Raw genomic sequence first — 19658 nt, 5'->3', positions numbered from 1 at the left:
GGATGGTCTCGATCTCCTGACCTCGTGATCCGCCCGTCTCGGCCTCCCAAAGTGCTGGGATTACAGGCTTGAGCCACCGCGCCCGGCCCGTGTTTGCATATTTCAGCTTCACATTAAGGCCTATTTCAACACATAGGAAAATGTTTAGCATCAAGAGAATAACTTTACTTTGGCAGTACATTTGGCTTTTTTTTGGATTCAGCTATTTTGAGGGTAAATAAACATTTTTGCATAGTCATGGTCTTGGTTATTGGCTATTAATTTACTCTTCTTTAAGATGAAAGAGCCAGGGCAGGGGCCGGTGGCTCATGCCTGTAATTCCAGCACTTTGGGAGGCCGAGGTAGGCGGATCACGAGGTCAGGAGATCGAGACCATTCTGGGTAACATGGTGAAACCCTGTATCTACTAAAAATACAAAAAATTAGCCAGTGGTAGTGGTGGGCACCTGTAGTCGCAGCTACTCGGGAGGCTGAGGCAGGAGAATGGTGTGAACCTGGGAAGTGGATGTTTCAGTGAGCCGAGATCGCGCCACTGCACTCCAGCCTGGGCGACAGAGTGAGACTCTGTCACAAAAAAAAAAAAAAAAAAAAAAAAAGACTGGGCGTGGTGGCTCACGCCTGTAATCCCAGCACTTTGGGAGGCCGAGGCAGGCAGATCACTTCAGGTCAGGAGTTCAAGACCAGCCTGGCCAACATGGTGAAACCCCATCTCTACTAAAAACACAAAAAATCGGCCGGGCGCGGTGGCTCAAGCCTGTAATCCCAGCACTTTGGGAGGTCGAGACGGGTGGATCACGAGGTCAGGAGATCGAGACCATCCTGGTCTACACGGTGAAACCCCGTCTCTACTAAAAAAATACAAAAAACTAGCCGGGCGAGGTGGCGGGCGCCTGTAGTCCCAGCTACTCGGGAGGCTGAGGCAGGAGAATGGCGTGAACCCGGGAGGCGGAGCTTGCAGTGAGCTGAGATCGCGCCACTGCACTCCAGCCTGGGCGACAGAGTGAGACTCTGTCACAAAAAAAAAAAAAAAAAAAAAAAAAGAAGGGCTGGACATGGTGGCTCACACCTGTAATCACACCACCTTGGAAGGCTGAGGTGGGTGGATCACTTGAAGTCAGGGGCCCGAGACCAGCCTGGCCAACATGGTGAAACCCCATCTCTACTAAAAACACAAAAAATCGGCCGGGCGCGGTGGCTCAAGCCTGTAATCCCAGCACTTTGGGAGGTCGAGACGGGTGGATCACGAGGTCAGGAGATCGAGACCATCCTGGTCTACACGGTGAAACCCCGTCTCTACTAAAAAATACAAAAAACTAGCCGGGCGAGGTGGCGGGCGCCTGTAGTCCCAGCTACTCGGGAGGCTGAGGCAGGAGAATGGCGTGAACCCGGGAGGCGGAGCTTGCAGTGAGCCGAGATCGCGCCACTGCACTCCAGCCTGGGCGACAGAGCGAGACTCCTGTCTCAAAAAAAAAAAAAAAAAAACACAAAAAATTTGCTGGGCGTGATTCCACACATCTGTAATACCAGCTACTTGGGAGGCTAAGGCAGGAGAATCGCTTTAACACGGAAGGTAGAGCTTGTGGTTGCAGTGAGGTGAGATCACACCACTGCACTCCAGCCTGGGCGACAGAGCAAGACTCTGTTTAAAAAATAAATACATATGTAAAATAAAAAACGCAACTTGTCAGCTCTGATTTTTTTTTTGAGACGGAGTCTCGCACTGTCACTCTGGCTGGAGTGCAGTGGTGCAATCTCGGCTCACTGCAAACTCCACCTCCCAGGTTCAAGCAATTTTCCGTGCCTCAGCCTCCCAAGTAGCTGGGATTACAGGCGCGTGCCACCACGTCTGGCTAATTTTTTTGTATTTTTAGTAAAGACGGGGGTTTCACTATGGCCAGGCTGATTTCAAACTCCTGACCTTGTGATCTGCCCACCTCAGCCTCCCAAAGGGCTGGGATTACAGGTGTGAGCCACCGCGCCCAGCCAACTCTGATCTTATTATTAAAATTGCTGATAGTTGAGCATGAACCAAATAAACATTCATCAGTTCTCTCTCGAAATGATTCCCTAGGATTTCTTTTAATGCAGCTATCACCCCTTCTCCTTTATCATCTCTTACATTGTTTACACTAATACTTGATTAAATAGAAAGATAGTTTTCTGCAGTTTTTAGTTCAATTCTATTATTAATTTCAGTCATAGCTTTCAAAGGGAGTTATCTATAGTGTCTTAGTCTATATGTAAGATTCCACCCAAGTTATTATTAACCTAAGAAAAAAGGTAAATTTTATGCCCTGGCTTTGGTATATAGTACTAACAAAGGTTCTCAGAATAAGAATGAAAGGCTTTTCAAAGAAGGAGAGAAGGCTAAGGAACTAGAAACGATTCTAGATTACAGCAAACTAATAAAACTTGAATACAAACATAACAGAGGTTCCTAGACTAGCCTCTGGATTTAAAAAGAAAAAAAGCTGCGGGATAGGGGCGTGGCAGCTATAAAGAATACGGGACAATCCAATCCAATGTGAATATAGATTGTATATAGTACCACATCAATGACAGACTTGTACTGTGTAGGTCTGTAAGTAAGTCTGTCATATGGAAAGATAGCATTGTTCTTAGGGAACAGATCCTGAAACATTTTGGGGTGAAGGGTTATGGTATCTATAAACTACTCTCAAACTGTTTAGAAAAAAGTGTTGCAAAATTTCTACAATTGCTGAATCTGGGTGAAAGGTATGGTGGTGTTCATTTAACTAATACATTTTTTTCTATAGATGTGAAACTTTTGAAAATTGAGAGCTTGGGGATAATAACATGACCTTAGAGTAGGCATTAAATTGTCTTAGGTATGACGATCGCTTTTGTTTTTAGAGTCCAGGTCTCGCTCTGTCGCCCAGGCTGGAGGGCAGTGACATGATCTCAGCTCACTGCAACCTCCGCCTCCGGGGTTGAAGTGCTTCTCCTGCCTCAGCCTCCCAAATAGCTGGGACTACAGGCGCCTGCTACCACACAAGGCTAATTTTTTGTATTTTTAGTAGAGACGGGGTTTCACCGTGTTAGCCAGGATGGTCTCGATCTCCTGACCTTGTGATCCGCCCGCCTCGGCCTCCCAAAGTGCTGGGATTACAGGCGTGAGCCACCATGCCCAGCCCCGATTCCTCACTCTTTATCTTTTATGTTAACTACCGTAGGATTTTGCTCTGTGGTTACCAAGAGGCTTACAAAAAATTTTCATAGTTACGACAAGCCATTTTAAGCTGATAAAAATCTGCATTGAAAAACTACACTTCTGCTCTGCCCATCCCCCCCCCCAATTCTAAATTGGGTGTCACAGTTTCCATCCTAATAACAACGTACAGTATTCTTGAAAACTGCGGAGAGGAGAATTTAAGAGTTCCCACAACAAAATTAGTAAGTATGTGAGGTAATGCGCATGTGAATTAGCTCAATTAGTCACTCCACAACATATACATATTTCAAAACAACATGTTGTATACAATAAATATGCACTTTTGGCCAGGCATGGTGGCTCACACATGTCATCAGAACAATTTGGGAGGCCAAGGCTGGAGGACCACTTGGGCCCAGGAGTTTGAGGTTGCAGTGACCTATGATTGTGCCACTGCACTCCAGCCTGGGTGACAGAGAGAGACCTGTCTCAAAAAAAAAAAAAAAAAATATGTAAACAAATATATTTATATTTATTTTGTCAAAAATAAGAACTATGGAAAGAGATACATACACACACACACATGCATGCACACATTCATGCATACTTACATACATACTAACTATAGTTCAAGTTTTATCACAAGGGAAAGTGAAGGGAAGACGTGTGACCGCCTTACCGCAGCATCAACATTAGCAGGTGAGTCTCCATTAGGGTCTGCCAGCATAGAAATGACACTAATCATGATGGTTTCCACTGTGTGGATAGGCAGCCAGCGTTCTTCTGGCTTTTCATAACCATACTTATCTTCCCCAGGCTCATGAAGAATAGAAATGCACACATCACCATTTTTATCAACTGCAAAATTCAAGAAGAGGCTTGTTTCATATATTGCTAATTTGGTTATACACAAAATTATCAATTACAAATGTGACCCTGATTCACACAGTACCTTTATCAAACATGACACATACACAGAAGTTAATGTCCAAAATGGAACGTGTTGACTTTTTTAGGAAGACTATAGTATAGATTTTACCAAATACACAGGATCCATCTGACAAACCCAGTAGGAATGTAAGCTATCTTTTTCATTTATGTAAAACATAAAGCTATCCTAGTATGTAGATGGTGCCTAACATTTACATGTCCTAACTATAATATAATAAATGAATAAATAGCAACTATTGGATGCATTCTTCATTCACAGAAAGCATATTTTTCCAAATACCAGCAACTGAGTTTCTATGTAATGGCTTCCTAGTTTCCCCACTAACTTACCGACTTAAATTAGTGATAGTCAAAGGCCGAGAGATTTTCCTAAGAAATGTATTTTTACAATCATATAAAGGCAAAATTGTATTTTCTGGGAAAGGAGTATATTCAGATTCACAAAACAAACATGCCATACTGCAAATGAAAACTCATCAACATATGACACTCATGAGGCCTCCTTTCGTAAAGGCCTCCTTTACGAACACGTTTAATAAGAAAAACATCCTTATTTTTAGGAGACATGTATTGACCTGTTTAAGTGGTTCAGCAAAAAGTAAAATACTACTTATTGATTTAAAAAAAGATCTTAATCCACTAATTCATTTATACATCATACAAATAATCCCTATTGTGAAATGAATCTTTTATAGTAACGTTTACCCACTGTAAATTTTTTTTAAAAGCATACTTTGAGGAAAAAATTTTACAAAGGAATTTGAGTAGTGACAATATTTATGTATATTTCATTCCTAACTTATCCTATATAGTCTAACAAATTTGTGAATAAATATAATTCTAAATCTTAGTTTTCATTTCATAACATCAGTATTTCTGCTGTTATGAACTCTGCGTAATCAGAATCAAAGTCTGTATATACCAATCAATATCACTGCTCTCTTAATTCAACAAATTCTTATTTTTTGGTGTTGTTTGTTGTTGCTGTTTTGGTTTTTTTCGAGACAGGGTCTCACTTTGTCACCCAGCTGGAGTGCGGTGGTATGATCACAGCTCTATGCAGCCTTGACTTCCCAGGCTCAAGCGATCCTCCTGCCTCAGCCCCTGAAGTAGCTGGGACCATGGGCACATGGCATGATGCCTGGTTAACCTGGCTTTTTTTTTTTTTTTTGGTAGAGATGGGGTCTCACTATGTCGCCCAGGCTGGTCTGAAACTCCTGGCTCTAGCAATCCTCCCACCTCAGCTTCCCAGGCAGTTGGGACCATAGGCACATGGCACCATTCCTGGCTTTTTTTTTTTCTTGGTAAAGATATCGTCTTACTATATTGCCTAGGCTGGTCCCACATACTTGGGACACTCCCACATCAGCCTCGCAAAGGGTTGGGATTACAGGAAAGAGCCCCTGCGCCAGCCAACAAATGCCTACTGCATGCCAGGCACACATGTGACAGAGAAGTACAGCAGTGAATATATGACAGGAAAGGCCTGCGTCTTCAATGTTTTATGTATGAGTTTTTCTATAATTAAGGTTCCTCTTCCCAATCCATCCCTATCTGCTAGTAAAATCTATTAACTAAAATAGAATCAGGGCAAGAGTAACATTGAGGGCCAGGCGTGGTGGCTCAAGCCTGTAATCCCAGCACTTTGGGAGGCCAAGGAGGGTGGATTACCTGCGGTCAGGAGTTTGAGACCAGCCTCGCCAACGTGGAGAAATCCCATCTCTACTAAAAATACAAAATTAGCCAGGCACTGTGGTACACGCCTGTAATTCCCAGCTACTCGGGAGGCTGGGGCAGGAGAACTGCTTGAAGCCAGGAGGTGGAGGTTGCCGTGAGCCAACATCGTGCCATTGCACTCTAGCCTGGGCAATGAGTGAAACTCCATCTCAAAAAAAAAAAAAAAAAATCGAAACTTGTAACACTACAAAGTTCAGCATAGAGTATAACTATTTTATAATATTTTCTGTACTTATTGTGTAATAAGGATTTTTTCCAAATCATTTTTCTTTAAAAATATGCTATTAAGTATGTGCACAGAATTCTAACACCACAATATAAGATCCATTTTCCTTTTTTAAAAAAATCAAGCTATCGCCAATCCGGGATCTTTACATTTTTAACCTTCTCATGTCATTTTAAACATACAGTTTATTTTAGAATGAGAAGATTTTTTAGGCTTAATACCTATTATCAAACTATATTTTAAAGGATTTTATCAATTTATACTGCCATCAGCAATCTGAGATGTCCATTTCATTGCCTCGTCAAGATGAACATTTTCCTTTATTGATGCTGTTTAAATTTTATACATGACATCTGGTTTAATTCACTTTTCTAAATGCTTTGGGGTGACAACTTTCCATGGATATCACTTGTATGTCTCTCCTCTTTTGTGAAATGTCTGTTCTTATCCTTTAGCCAGTTATGGACTTAATGTTTACTTTTCTCTTGCCAAAACGTTTCTCAGTTTTCCCCGTATAATTTTTGCCTGTTACTTTTTTCTTTCATTTCAGTGTTCATTAGAGATGGAACTAAGCTACCTGGGCCAGGCACAATGGGTTGGCCCACTGTAATGTACGGCTGGCCTGTAATCCCAGCACTTTGGGAGGCTGAGGTAGGCAGACCTCCTGAGGTCAGGAGTTTGAGACCAGCCTGGCCAACATAGTGAACCCATCTCCAAAAACAATACAAGAATTAGCCAGGCTTTGGCACACACCTGTAATCCCAGCTACTCAGGAGGCCGAGACAGGTGAATCACTTGAACCTGGGAGGCGGAGGTTGCAATGAGCCACTGTACTCCAGCCTGGGCGACAGAGTGCGACTCTGTCTCAAAAAAAAAAAAAAAAAAAACCCAAACCAAAACAAACAAAACTAAGCTACCTAAACAATGCATACACTTCTAGCAATCTCCTTTTTCTTGAGGTCATGCATCTAAAATTCTGAAAAACTGATTTACCCTCATCTTCTCTATTTACTTACTACTTGGATATTCCTTTATTCTCCCAGAAACTGGCTTCTTCTCCCTAGCAGCTGTGTCCACAAGTGGTCTGGATAACATATTTATTCTCCTGGGTACTTTTACCTACCTGAAGTCACCCCTCTGGGCCAAGACAACTAATAGTATGACAACACTTTGCTGGATACATTTTCCTCCCCTGGCGTCTGTGGTACTCTTGTTTTCTCCAGGTTCTTGAACCATTGTCTCAGTCACTTTCTAGTTTTCATCTTCCTTAATCTGACCTTGGATGTTATCCTAATCCCCACATTAACTGTACTTTCCCTAGGAAAATTAACCCATTCATTATCACGTTATCTATCATCTTGATACAATAACTCCCAAGGCCCTTAAGCTCATTGCTGAACCCTAGACTAGTTTTACCTAATTATCTAACTGGATGTAGCAAGTATACCACAAGAAAAACTGAATATATGTAAGGTCAGTCACATAAAACTATTTCCCTATAATAATTTTATAACATCTCTATAATTCACCTACTATATAATTTACCTATTTGAAGAACACAATTTAATGGGTTCTGTCTAGTATGTCTACAGAGTTGTACAATCAATACCACAATCAATTTTAGACTATTTTCACCCTACAATGAAACCCAGTACCAATCAGCAACCATTCCTCAATCCCCCACTTCCCCTCCAGCAGTAGGGAACCACTAACCTTCTTTCGGTCTCTATGGATTTGCCTATTCTTGACATTTCATATAAAGAGAATTGTAACCTGTCACCTTTTACGACTGACTGTGTTCACTTAGTATAATGTTTCCAAGGTTCATCTATGTTGTAACATGTATCACTACTTCATTTCTTTCTTTTCTTAAGAAAACAGTATCATGTAATTCATTTCTTTTTATTGCCAAATAATATTCCATTACATGGATCCACATTTTGTTTTTCTATTTATCAACTGATGACATTTGGGCTGTTCCTACTTCTTGGCTGTTATGAATAATAAACGCTGCTATGAACACTCATATTCAAGTTTTTTCTGGACATGTGTGTTCAATTTTCTTGGTTAGGTTCCTAGGACTGGAACTGCAGGGTCATATGGTAACTATGCTTAACCTTTTGAGGAACTGCCACACTCTTTTCCAAACATCCACACCATTTACCTTCTTGCCAGTAGTGCACTGGAGTTCTAATTTCTCTACTTCCTCATTGACACTTGTTATTATCTTTTTGATTATAGGAATCCTAGTGGGTAAAAAGTGGTATTTCATTATAGTTTTCACTCTATAATTATTTTTGCAAATGGCCAGTCAACCCTAAATTCTTACTTCTCCATTACCATCCACCTCTGGCAGTCAAGTCAAAGAAACTAAACTGCCCTTCCTGCGACACTATTCTTAGTTCAAGCTTTTATTGTTTTGTACTCAAATTATTGCTAAAATGCTCTACCTCCCTGCTATCTCTCTGACTTCCCCTTCCAATCTTCTATGAGTATAATCTTTCAAGAAGGAAAATATAAGAGGAACCTATTACATAGCTTTTATATTTTTTGTCATTTTCTCTTTTTGTCATGACAACCTACTATTATGCACAGCTTTAAAAGTCATTAATTAAACAAGGCCTTACAGCCTCAAGAATGAAGTTCAAGCCAAGCATCATCTTCGTTCAAAATTCCATCTAAGACCGGGCGCAGTGGCTCATGTCTGTAATCCCAGCACTTTGGGAGGCTGAGGCAGGCGGATCACTTGAGGTCAGGAGTTTAAGACCAGCCTGTCCAATATGGTGAAACCCTGTCTCTGCTAAAACTACAAAAATTAGCCAGGCGTGGTGGTGGATGCTTGTAATCCCAGCTACTCAGGAGGCTGAGGCAGGAGAATCACTTGAACCCAGGAGGCGGAGGTTGTAGTGAGTCAAGATCGTCCCACTGCACTCCAGCCTGGGTGACGGAGTAACACTCCGTCTCAAAAAAACCGAAAAAAATAAGAAAAGAAAAAAATAAAAAGTCTCTTCAATCTGAAAAGAAAACACAACACCATTTTATCAGTTGTCCTCTTAAACTACCTAGGTGATTGCTATCTTATTACCAGAAGGGAAGTCTCCCATGTATTGGCTTACATGTATGTTTTCACTTAATTTTCACAGATAGAAAACATAGGCCTGGCATGGTAGCTCATGCCTGTAATCTCAGTACTTTGGGAGGACAAAGTGGGCAGATCACTTGTGCCCAGGAGTTCAGGATCTGCCTAGCCAACAACATGGTGAAACCCATCTTTACAAAAAAAATACAAAAATTAGTTGGGCGTGATGACGTGTTCTTGTCGTCCCAGCTACTTGGGAGGATCACTTGAGCCCAGGAGGTCAAGGCTGCAGTGAGCTGTGATCATGCCGTTGCACTGCAGCCTGGGTGGCAGAGTGAGACCCTGTCTTAGAAAAAAAGGACGGGAAAGGATGGGAGAAACGGAAGGGAGGAAGGAAAGGAGTGAGAGAGGGAAGGAAGGAGAAAAGGAGGGGCAGAGTGGGGGAAGGAGAGACGGAAGGAAGGAGGGAGGCAGGCAGGCAAGCTAGCTTAAGGCTCCAAGAGGGTTTGCCTAGAGTTACATAGCTAATCTGTGGTGAGGCCAACATTCAGAATCTGTTATATCTTCTTCAAAACAGGTGCAAAACGATTGCCTATTATAATCAAGTAATGCAAGTGAAGGTAGAAGAAGAAACTGCCGAAAGCCTAGGAAGAGATAAAAGTCAAAGCACAAGAGGCAAGTGTCACCCACTCATGCATGCCCGCATCATGCAGGAATACGGTTAATGCATTCCGCCACAAACTGTTAGAGATATTTTCCCCTTCTTACTGGTAGGAAAAATAACTCTCTTTTATGATCACTGCTGCCTTAGATGCAATAAAATATGCTAAGTCTTTTGGCTCCCAGTACTTTTCCATTTGCCAGTTCCAGTCTCTCATAACGCCCATCTGTTTTTCAAGCCTTGGCTTCTATTACATATTCCATATCCTTCCGATAAATCCTTGTTTAACTTCATTCAATCATTCATTCCTGTCTGATTCCAGCTTAAACTAATATATACGTGTTTCTATTCCCTGCACCCAGAAGTCTTGATGACAAGAAGCAAAATGCAAATTAGTGTTAATAGCCTAAAGAGACAACTCTGATTACACAGTCAAAATAATTAGAAAAGAAATCTCTGCAAGTTCTATCATACAAAACAAAGCCAAAAGTTCAGAGACTGTTTTACAAATATAGCTTATCTAGCCTGACCTTTGGGGATTTTCTTTTACTTTATAAAAACAGAGAAATTTTCTTTTTATTTTTTAAATAAGACGTAGTTACTGGGGGCTTATACACAGGGGAGAGAGTCCAGTGGCAGCTGGCTAGGCAAGAGAACTGCCGCAATGTGGATTTGAAGTGGTAGCTCTTCTTTAAGTAAAAAAAGTCAATGTCATCGCTACATGCACAGCCATACTAGACGCTTTCCAGGCTTAAAAAACATAATATGTTGTTTCATATGACACTGTCAGTAATCTTACACCTAAGAATATACATAGAAGGGTTGTCCATGGTATAAAAACAATAGGAAAAACTATAAATTACAAAACCAGGTTCCATAATTTCTGTGTTCTTTGTAATAGCCAGTGAATCACCTAATACCTTGATAATTATTTGCTTAATTATAGGAGCTCTATTGATGTCACGCTCCGTAACCGTGCCTCTGGTTTAAAATACGAGTCTCAAACCAAACCGAAAACTAAGTAAATAAATTAAAAAAAAAGTTTCCCCCATGATCTCTGTTTCTCTTTCTCTCTTTTTTGAGACACAGTCTCACTCTGCTGCCCAGGCTGGAGTGTAGTGGTGTGATCTCAGCTCACTACAACCTGCGCCTCCCGGGTTCAAGCAATTCTCGTGCCTCAGCCTCCCAAGTTAGCTGGGATTACAGGTACGTGCCACCATGCGTGACTAAGTTTTGTATTTTGAGTAGAGATGGGGTTTCATCATGTTTGCCAGGCTGGTCTCCAACTCTTGACCTCAAGTGATCCGCCTGCCTGGCCTTCCAAAGTGCTGGGATTACAGGCATGAGCCATTGTGCCTGGTCTCTCCTCCTTTTAAAGGTTTCAGTACACAGCCATGTGCACAATGAACACAGTACAAACATGCCAAAGCAATTTCACTGAGAAACAGATCTTTCTTATTGACCTTCAACACTTCAATGACAGGTCATCACATTTACAAATGTAAAAGTAAAACTAGATAAACTTACCATTTGGGTGCCAGATTTCTGTAATGAATTTCATTTTAGGAGGTCGGAGGGGATAATCTTTTGGGAAAGTAAGATGAGCCTTAAAAACACCACCTTCACTGGAAAAAAGAACAAAAAGAAGTTCTTGCCTATGAGTTCCTGCTTTTAAGTATAGAATTGTTAAAACAAATATAAAACAAGGGGGCTAGCACTAACACCAAAAATGAAGTCAACAAATAATCTGGATTCCCCACAGGCAGTTACTTTCTCAAATAACTAGTTGAATAAACGGTCATCGCTATCACTTTAATTAAACTTTCAAGAGAGCTAGTAAAATGAAATCATCTGCTAAAAAGACATTCAGACCAGATCAGATCAGATCAGATTACATTACTGCTATGCTACAAACCCTTCCATCACTTCCCAATGCACTTAAAACAAAATTCAGAAGGTTTAACATCACCAGTTTCTCTACGTTGATTTCAAACTGTCATTCCTCTCTGTTCTAACCAGTCTTTTTTCTGTTCTTAAACACATCAAACCCTTTCTCATCTCAAAACTTATGCACATTTTCTTTTTCCTTATCTAGGAACAGATATACTGCCTCCATCTATCCATTTATTCATTTGATCATTTAACAAATATTTACTCGGCATTTATGTGTCAAACTCTAGGGGTATAGCAGCGAAAAAAACCTCAAGGAGTTGATATTCTAGTGACTTTCCAGAACAGCACTGTAAAAGAGAACTGTAATATTGGAGATGTTCTGTATTTGTGCTGTCCAATAACGTAGCCACCAGCCACGTGAAATAAGCCCGTGACTGCTACTTCAGACAACGCACCTCAGACCACTCACACTGAATTAGCAGTTACTCTCAAGGAATCACCAAAAGAACAATACAGTGACTTGTATACACTAACTAAAACCAAAGAGATCCAGTCAGCCTTAAAGGGCAAAAATACTAAATTCCTGTCTTGTGGCCTTGGCACTAAATGTTTCCTCTGTTGTAAATACCTTTCTCCCTTTGTCTTCTGATTATCATTCAGTACTCAGCTTAAACGTTACCTCTAGAAAGATTTTATTTGACTAAAATCTAAACTAGCCACCAGGTCCCCTCTAGTACACTGACCACTTAAAATTTCTTTATTGCAATACCATTTGCACATGTGATTCTTCTATTGTAATGTGTCCAACCATCAGAGTTATGATTGCAGTTGTTTCAGATCAGTGAGAAATGAAATTCTCAGCTCATTAAACGGTTTCCATTCACTGAACAAACACACATTGATTACTCGGGTCCTCTAACCACTGGTCCACATAAAAGGATACAAGAGAGAACAAAGCATTAGAGAGCACTGGGGAGCTTATCATTTTAGTGGCAGAAGGAAAATATCTACCAAGAAAAATTATCAGTAGTAAGTGTGGTCATGGAATGATATGAAGAATCTATTGTTAAGTTTTTAAGAGCAGGTATTTCTAAAATTAGCTCACTTGTCTTTAAAGAAAAAGTGGGAGGCCAGACACAGTGGCTCATGCCTGTAATTCTAGCTACTCAAGAGGCTGAGGTGGGAAGGATCCCTTCAGTCCAAGAAGTTGAGGCTTCAGAGAGCTGTGATTGTGCCACTGCAATGCACTCCAGCCTGGGAAACAGAGCTGGGCCCTGTCTCAAAAAAAAAAAAAAAGAAGACAGGAAAGAAAAAGCGAAAAATTGGGGGTATGCTGGTATACACATAGAAAAATGTCCAGAAACAGGACATCAGTACATAACAATAGTTAGCTAACAATAGTGTAGCGTTACGAGATCTTTTACTCTCTGCTCATTTTAATATAGCTTGAACTGTTCACAAGCAAGTATGAATTTTTATCGCTTTTTCTGATCATAAGACATGGGGGAGGTGCAGATTAAGTTTAAAACAAGACACAGATCAGCCAGGTGTGGTGGCTCACGTCTGTAATCCCAGCACTTTGGGAGGCTGAGGGGGGTGGATCACGAGGTCAGGAGATTGAGACCATCCTGGCTAACATGGTGAAACCCTGTCTCTACTAAAAATACAAAAAAATCAAACTAGCTGGGCGTGGTGGCGGGCGCCTATAGTCCCAGCTACTCGGGAGGCTGAGGCAGGAGAATGGCTTGAACTCAGGAGGCGCAGCTTGGCAGTGAGCCCAGATTGTGCCACTGCACTCCAGCCTGGGCGACTGAGCAAGACTCTGTCTCAAAAAAAAAAAAAAAAAAGAGACAGATCATTAACACCAAACATTCCTGAATAATTAGGAAATGTCACAGGACTCACAGTATAAAAAGTCAGTGACCTTGACCACACAATTTTTTAAGTAAAACGCAGTAAGAAAAAAAAACTGTAAAGGGTGAAATAACAGGGTAGTAAAGTACTTAAGCATAATAAATAGGACAATTTATACAAAAAGTTTACAGTTGAAGAAGATAGTAACTAGATGGGGAAACTGTATAAATCAAGGGCTTTAAAAGACATACTCAGAAAAAATGAAGAAATGAAGTAAGGCCCACCATAGGGCCTTACTTTTCAAAACTGATGAGGTTGTCTATTGAAGGGAAGAAGCCCGAGGGCTTGAGGGAATAGATACAGACTGGAACAGCTGTTGTCAAGAGGGCATTACACCAACAAGAGTTCAGTCTTTATCTTCTCATCCTGTTGCTCTATGTGAGTTAGTGCCAAAATGGGTCTTAAGATATACTGATTATATTGACTATTTTTTCAAACAGGGCTGCAAAAGCAATTTAATGAATCACTAGCAAAATTTTTTTGTTAACAAAAATAGAAAACAGAGTTTGTCACAAGTAGTTTCAGTTATATAATCTATGTGTTTTATTCACTAATTTATATACACATATGTATGCACTGGGCCATGATGTAAAGTATTTCTAATTACAGATTTGAAAGCCACAATTACACAAAACAGCCAATTGGTGGCACGCGCCTGTAATCCCAGCTACTTGGGAGGCTGAGGTAGGAGAATTGTTTGAACCTGGGAGGTGGAGGGTGCAGTGAGCCAAGATTGTGCCACTGCACTCCAGCCTGGGTGACAGAGTGAGACTCCATCTCAATAAAAAAATAAAATAAAAAAAGAGAGTCTATGTAAAAGAACATCAAAGGCACAGCTACAAAGCCCCTGGCACTTGATTCTACTGGCAGCCACGTGCCACTTGATTCCTTGACAATATGAAGTCAGCTTTCCCATGTCACTTACTTTGGACTGGTTACATTCACTCAAAAGGTTCACAACAGCTGACTGGAATCTTCATCGTGAAAAACTGATTTAGACTCTCTAAATTGTTTTCAATCTCTAAAATGTCAACGAAATTCAACTAAAAGGGCAGCCCTAAAGATTTAAAGCACACAACTTTCACTCTATCTGAAAATGGCCTTGCCCACTCTAAAGCAACCATGGTGTTTCTGTTTTCTCCTATCTGTGAACCCCTCTTCTTCTATTTTACCTGTGGAAATTCTACCTGTCCCTGCCTTTCTTTTTCTTTCTTTTTTTTTTGAGATGGAGTCTCGCTCTGTCACCCAGGATAGCACAATCTTGGCTCACTGCACCCTCCGCCTCCCAGGTTCAAGCAACTCTCCTGCCTCAGCCTTCCAAGTACCTGGGATTACAGGCACCCGCCACCACGTCTGGCTAATTTTTGCATTTTTAGTAGGGACGGGGTTTCACTATGTTGGCCACGCTAGTCTTAAACTCCTGACCTTGTGAGCCACGGCACCCGGCCTACCTGCCTTTTTTTTTTTTTAAATGCTTAACTCAGTATCAGTAGTACCCAACTTGTGCATGCAAACTTCTACCAAGCAGTCAAATTAGCAAAGAGAAAGCCCAAAACCCACAGAGAACAATAACACTGTCGACTAAACATTAACATGCCACATATTCACTCTTGATATACAAAGATGACTGTGGCCAGGCATGGTGGCTCACGCCTGTAATCCCAGCACTTTGGGAGGCTGAGGTGGGCAGATCACTTGAGGTCAGGAGTTCAAGAACAGCCTGACCAACATGGTAAAACCCTGCCTGTATTAAAAATGCAAAAATTAGCCGGGCGTGGTGGCAGGCGCCTGTAATCCCATCTACTTAGGAGGCTGAAGCAGGAGAATGGCTTGAGCCTGGGAGGCAGCGGTTGCAATGAGCCAAGATCGCGCTACTGCACTCCAGCCTGGGCCACAAAGCAAGACTCCATCTCCAAAAGTAATAATAATAATAATAAAAAATAAAATTTTAAAAAGGCATCAATGAATTCAAAATATCTTTCATTACACATTATCTTCATCACAGATACTACAATACAATTACTATCATGATATTAAAAAGAGGTGTGTATGCCGGCCTCAGTGGCTCACACCTGCAATGCCAGCACTTTGGGAGGCCGAGTTGGGTGGATCATGAGGTCAGGAGCTCAAGGCCAGCCTGGCCGAGATGGTGAAATCCCATCTCTAGTAAAAAGTATGAAAATTAGCCAGGCACGGTGGCAGGGGCCTGTAATCCCAGCTACTCAGGAATCCCTCAGGAAGCTGAGGCAGGAGAATTGCTTGAATCTTGGGGGCGGAGGCAGCAGTGAGCAACAGAGTGAGACTCTGCTTCAAAAAAACAAAATAGGAGATATGTAACCAGCAGTTTCAAATTTGAAAGGGTTGAAAAACCCGGGCTTAATTCAAGTTTCTTCCATGAGGCCTCCTTTACTGTTTTGGTGTTAAATTATAAAAATCTTACACAGATCAAGTCCTACCTACCACTCTGCCATATTTATTTTATTTAAATGATGTGCTGCATGCTGCCGTCTGAAATTAGCTCAACATTTCCTGTTAATCTATAGTCCTGTTGTACCTGTCTCTTGTCCGATCATTTTATTTCCCACAGTTCACTATCTACTAGTCTAAGATATTTGGGAGTCATGTGATCACTGCCTTGGCTGTGCTCTGCGGGCACTGCTTTCTGCCGGGTCCTGGAGTCATCACCCCTTTCGCCTCTCGGTCTCCCGCAGGTGCAATGGAGAAGGATGAGGAAGCGTGGCTGCCGCTGGCCCTTCTGTGGCCTCCAGCCGCCTGTCTGTGACTTTTGATGCTGTTACTGATGTTCTTCCTTGGCTTCAGCAGCTATTTTTGCTATAATAATCCTGCTGCCCTTCAGACTCAGGATAAACGGGATATGCAGGTGAACACCATGAAATTCATGCTGCTATATGCCTGGTATGCTTGGCCCAGTGTGGTTTTGTGTTTCTTTGGTGGCTTTTTAAAAGACCAAGTATTTGGAATATGATGGGGCACAATTATTTTTAGCTGTTTCATTTGCATTGGACAGGTTGTTTTTGTTCTGGGTGGAATATTTAATGTTTTTTGGCTGATGGAATTTGAAAGATTTGTGTTTGGGATTGGTGGGGAGTGCTTAGCAGTTGCCCAGAATACATATGCTGTGAGCTGGTTTAAAGACAAAGAATTAAACCTGGTGTTTGGACTCCCAACAATTCAGCGTGGCTAGAATTGGAAGTACAGTAAACATGAACTTCATGAGTTGGCTGTATTCTAAGATTGAAGCTTCGTGGGGTTCTGCTGGTCACACAACCCCTGGAGTCACACTTAAGACTGGGGGTAACATGTCTTCTTTCACTAATCTGTGCCTTCCTTGGCTCTTGCTTACTTAGATCCCAGAGCAGAGAGAATCCTTTATAAAGAACAAAACAAAAGAGGGGGGGGGAGTTTTTTAATTAACTGACGTAAAGGATTTCTTCTTACCCCTGTGGCTCATATTTATCATCTGTGTCTGCTAGTGTGTTGCCATGTTCCCTTTTATTAGACTTGGGAAAGTTTTCTTTACAGAGAAATTTGGATTTTCTTTCCAGGCAGCAAGTGCAATGAACAGTGTTGTATATGTCGTTATCAGCTCCCACGACCCCGTATTTGGGCTCCCGGTGGATGACACAGGGAAGAACAGCATCTGGGTTCTGTGTGTGGTCACAGCCACTCGTGTCCCACATGATGCTGGCCTTTATGATGTGGAGCCCTTGGGTTGCTATGTGTCTTCTGGGAATCTCCTAGTCATTGCCTGCCTGTGCATTATGGCCAATAGTGGCATCTGTAGTTCCTGAACATCAACTGGGAACTGCATATGGCTTCACGCATTCCATTCAGAATCTTGGGTTGCCCATCATTTCCATCACTGCTGGGATGATACGGGGTACACGGGGATATTTGTTTTTTACAAGTTTTCTTCATTGCCTGTGTTTCTATGTCACTATTATCTGTGGTCTTACTCTTATTCTGTGAATCATGCCCAGGGTGAGAACCTCAATTACTCCACAAGACAAAGGGGAGAAATAAAATTTGCCCATACTTAATAAGTTTAAATGACTGTGTCATGAGAACGGGCTTTGCGCATCATTGGTTTGAAAATCTCCATTTTAAAAAATTTAGTCATTAGAAAAAATAATGGAATGGCAAGTTATATTTATATCCAAATACACCTATTTCAAAGTGTATCTGTGAGAACTATTTTAGCCTGGGTCTTCTGTACTGTATGTTGCTGAAGAATTCTACAAAAGACCAATCAACAATGAAAGGTTTAGAAAACTGCTCTGGAACATCCAGGTGAACTTCAGAAAAGAACAGTGAAAAAAGAAAAACACTGGAGCTTCTGTTATCTTCATTAAGTATGTATCTTAGGGATACGACCTTTCATTTATCTTATAGCAGAAAAAAAATGGCGTTGTCATAGGCATTCCCTGTAGTGGTAGGGAATAATGCCAGAAAATATGTGAAGATTTTTATGAAGTCTCTTTCTGTTCACAACCAGTAGCTTGTGCTCTACTCTGTGGTTATGTGGACTACTGAGCAGTGACCCTTCTGAGTTTATTTCTCTGTTACTGAGGACCCTAATTTCTTAGGGACACAGTATTATAGTACAAACTCTCCAGTTTTTCATATAATCTAATTATTAACTACAAAGTGTCCTTCAAATTATAATTGACATTTACAAAGATAAATAACAAAACCGCAAAAGGGGAAAAAGTAAGATTTTTTTTTTGCTACTATAAGCAACAGAACATTGAAAGTTTGAAACATTTCCTAAGCATAGGGTTTTTACCCTAGAAACGAAACTGTTAAGACCAAATTTAAGTAATTGTTCAAAGTCACTCAACTAAGAAGAGTGGTAGAGTTAGAGAGCTAACCAATGGCAGTCCCCAAAGTCCATGTCCTTCAACACTACATGATCAACAGCAAGGCATTACCACTGATCATTCCATTTCTAAGCAATGCAGGCACTAGGCTCATTCCCTCCAGAATTTCATTACAGAACAGATGGCTTCTGCCTCTACATCTTACATAGGACAGTAAAATAATTCATAACTGGAATAGAATTTTGCAACTGTAAAAGAATGTAATTCCGAGTTTTGGTTAACTGATTCTTCATTTCCTACATCCACCCAAGGTAAGGCAGTATTACAAAACACATAATCTTAAGATTCTCCAAAATTTTCATATCATTGCCAGTGCTTAAAAACAAAATAAATAAATAAGGCATACTCCTTGAACAGACCAGCCACTGGTGATGAAAGGAAAAGAGAGATAGAAGATATACAGACATCATTCATTAATAATCTATAAAATGTTATAATTATACAGTGATATCCAGGTTTCTTAAACTTTCTGGGTTTTTTGTTTGTTTGTTTAAGACATGGTCTAGCTCTGTTGCCCAAGCTAGAGTGCAGTGGCATGATCTTGGCTCACTGCAGTCTCCTGGGCTCAAGTGATCCTCCCACCTCAGCCTCCTGACTGCAGGCATGCATCACCATGCCTGACTTATTTTTGTATTTTTTGTAGAGACTGAATTTCACCATGTAGCCCAAGCTGGTCTCCAACTTCTGAGCTCAAACGTTCCACCCTTGGCCTCCCAAAGTGCACGGATTATAGACGTGAGCCACTGTGCCCATCCTAAACTTCATTACTGCAAACCTATTGCCACTTCTACCTGAAATTTCAATTTCTGTGGATGTGAGTGGTCATCCATACTGCTTGATAAACAGTCTGAAAATAGTTGGTATACCTTACCAGTTCAGAATGTACATTTCCTAGAAAAACCTTAAAGACTACTGCACTGGAAAGATTCATTAATAAAAATAAACATGTAATGTAATGCAATATAAAGATAAGTATGACTGAATTAAGACTTGTGGCAACTATAAGAGTCTCAAAGTAACCCTTGAATGTACCAGTTATCAATCACATAGACTGAAGAGAGTGGAGTGCCCTCTAGTGACTAACTGAGGGCTAATGAGGGCATGGTGAGATAATCACACCAGCT

At 41.1% G+C, this 19658-nt stretch overlaps 1 protein-coding gene and 1 pseudogene across 1 annotated transcript in view; one reads left to right on the top strand and one right to left on the bottom strand.

The window, feature by feature from the left end:
* Positions 1-3696: 3696 nt before the first annotated feature.
* The window catches only part of UBE2G1 (ubiquitin-conjugating enzyme E2G 1), a 47724-nt gene continuing 31762 nt past the window's right edge, over positions 3697-19658 (bottom strand). Inside the window, exons 5-6 of the mRNA XM_011947503.1 lie at positions 11354-11451; positions 3697-4030 (exon numbers count right to left, since the gene is read on the bottom strand). Coding sequence (XP_011802893.1) covers positions 3795-4030; positions 11354-11451 — 334 coding nt within the window. The 3' untranslated portion in view covers positions 3697-3794. The remainder of the gene's footprint in view (positions 4031-11353; positions 11452-19658) is intronic.
* LOC105515637 lies at positions 15683-17694 on the top strand (annotated as a pseudogene).

This window comes from Colobus angolensis, unplaced genomic scaffold (assembly GCF_000951035.1).
Source record: "Colobus angolensis palliatus isolate OR3802 unplaced genomic scaffold, Cang.pa_1.0 Scaffold267, whole genome shotgun sequence".
Classification (NCBI taxonomy): Eukaryota; Metazoa; Chordata; class Mammalia; order Primates; family Cercopithecidae; genus Colobus; species Colobus angolensis.
This window is presented reverse-complemented; position numbering and strand designations above follow the sequence as displayed.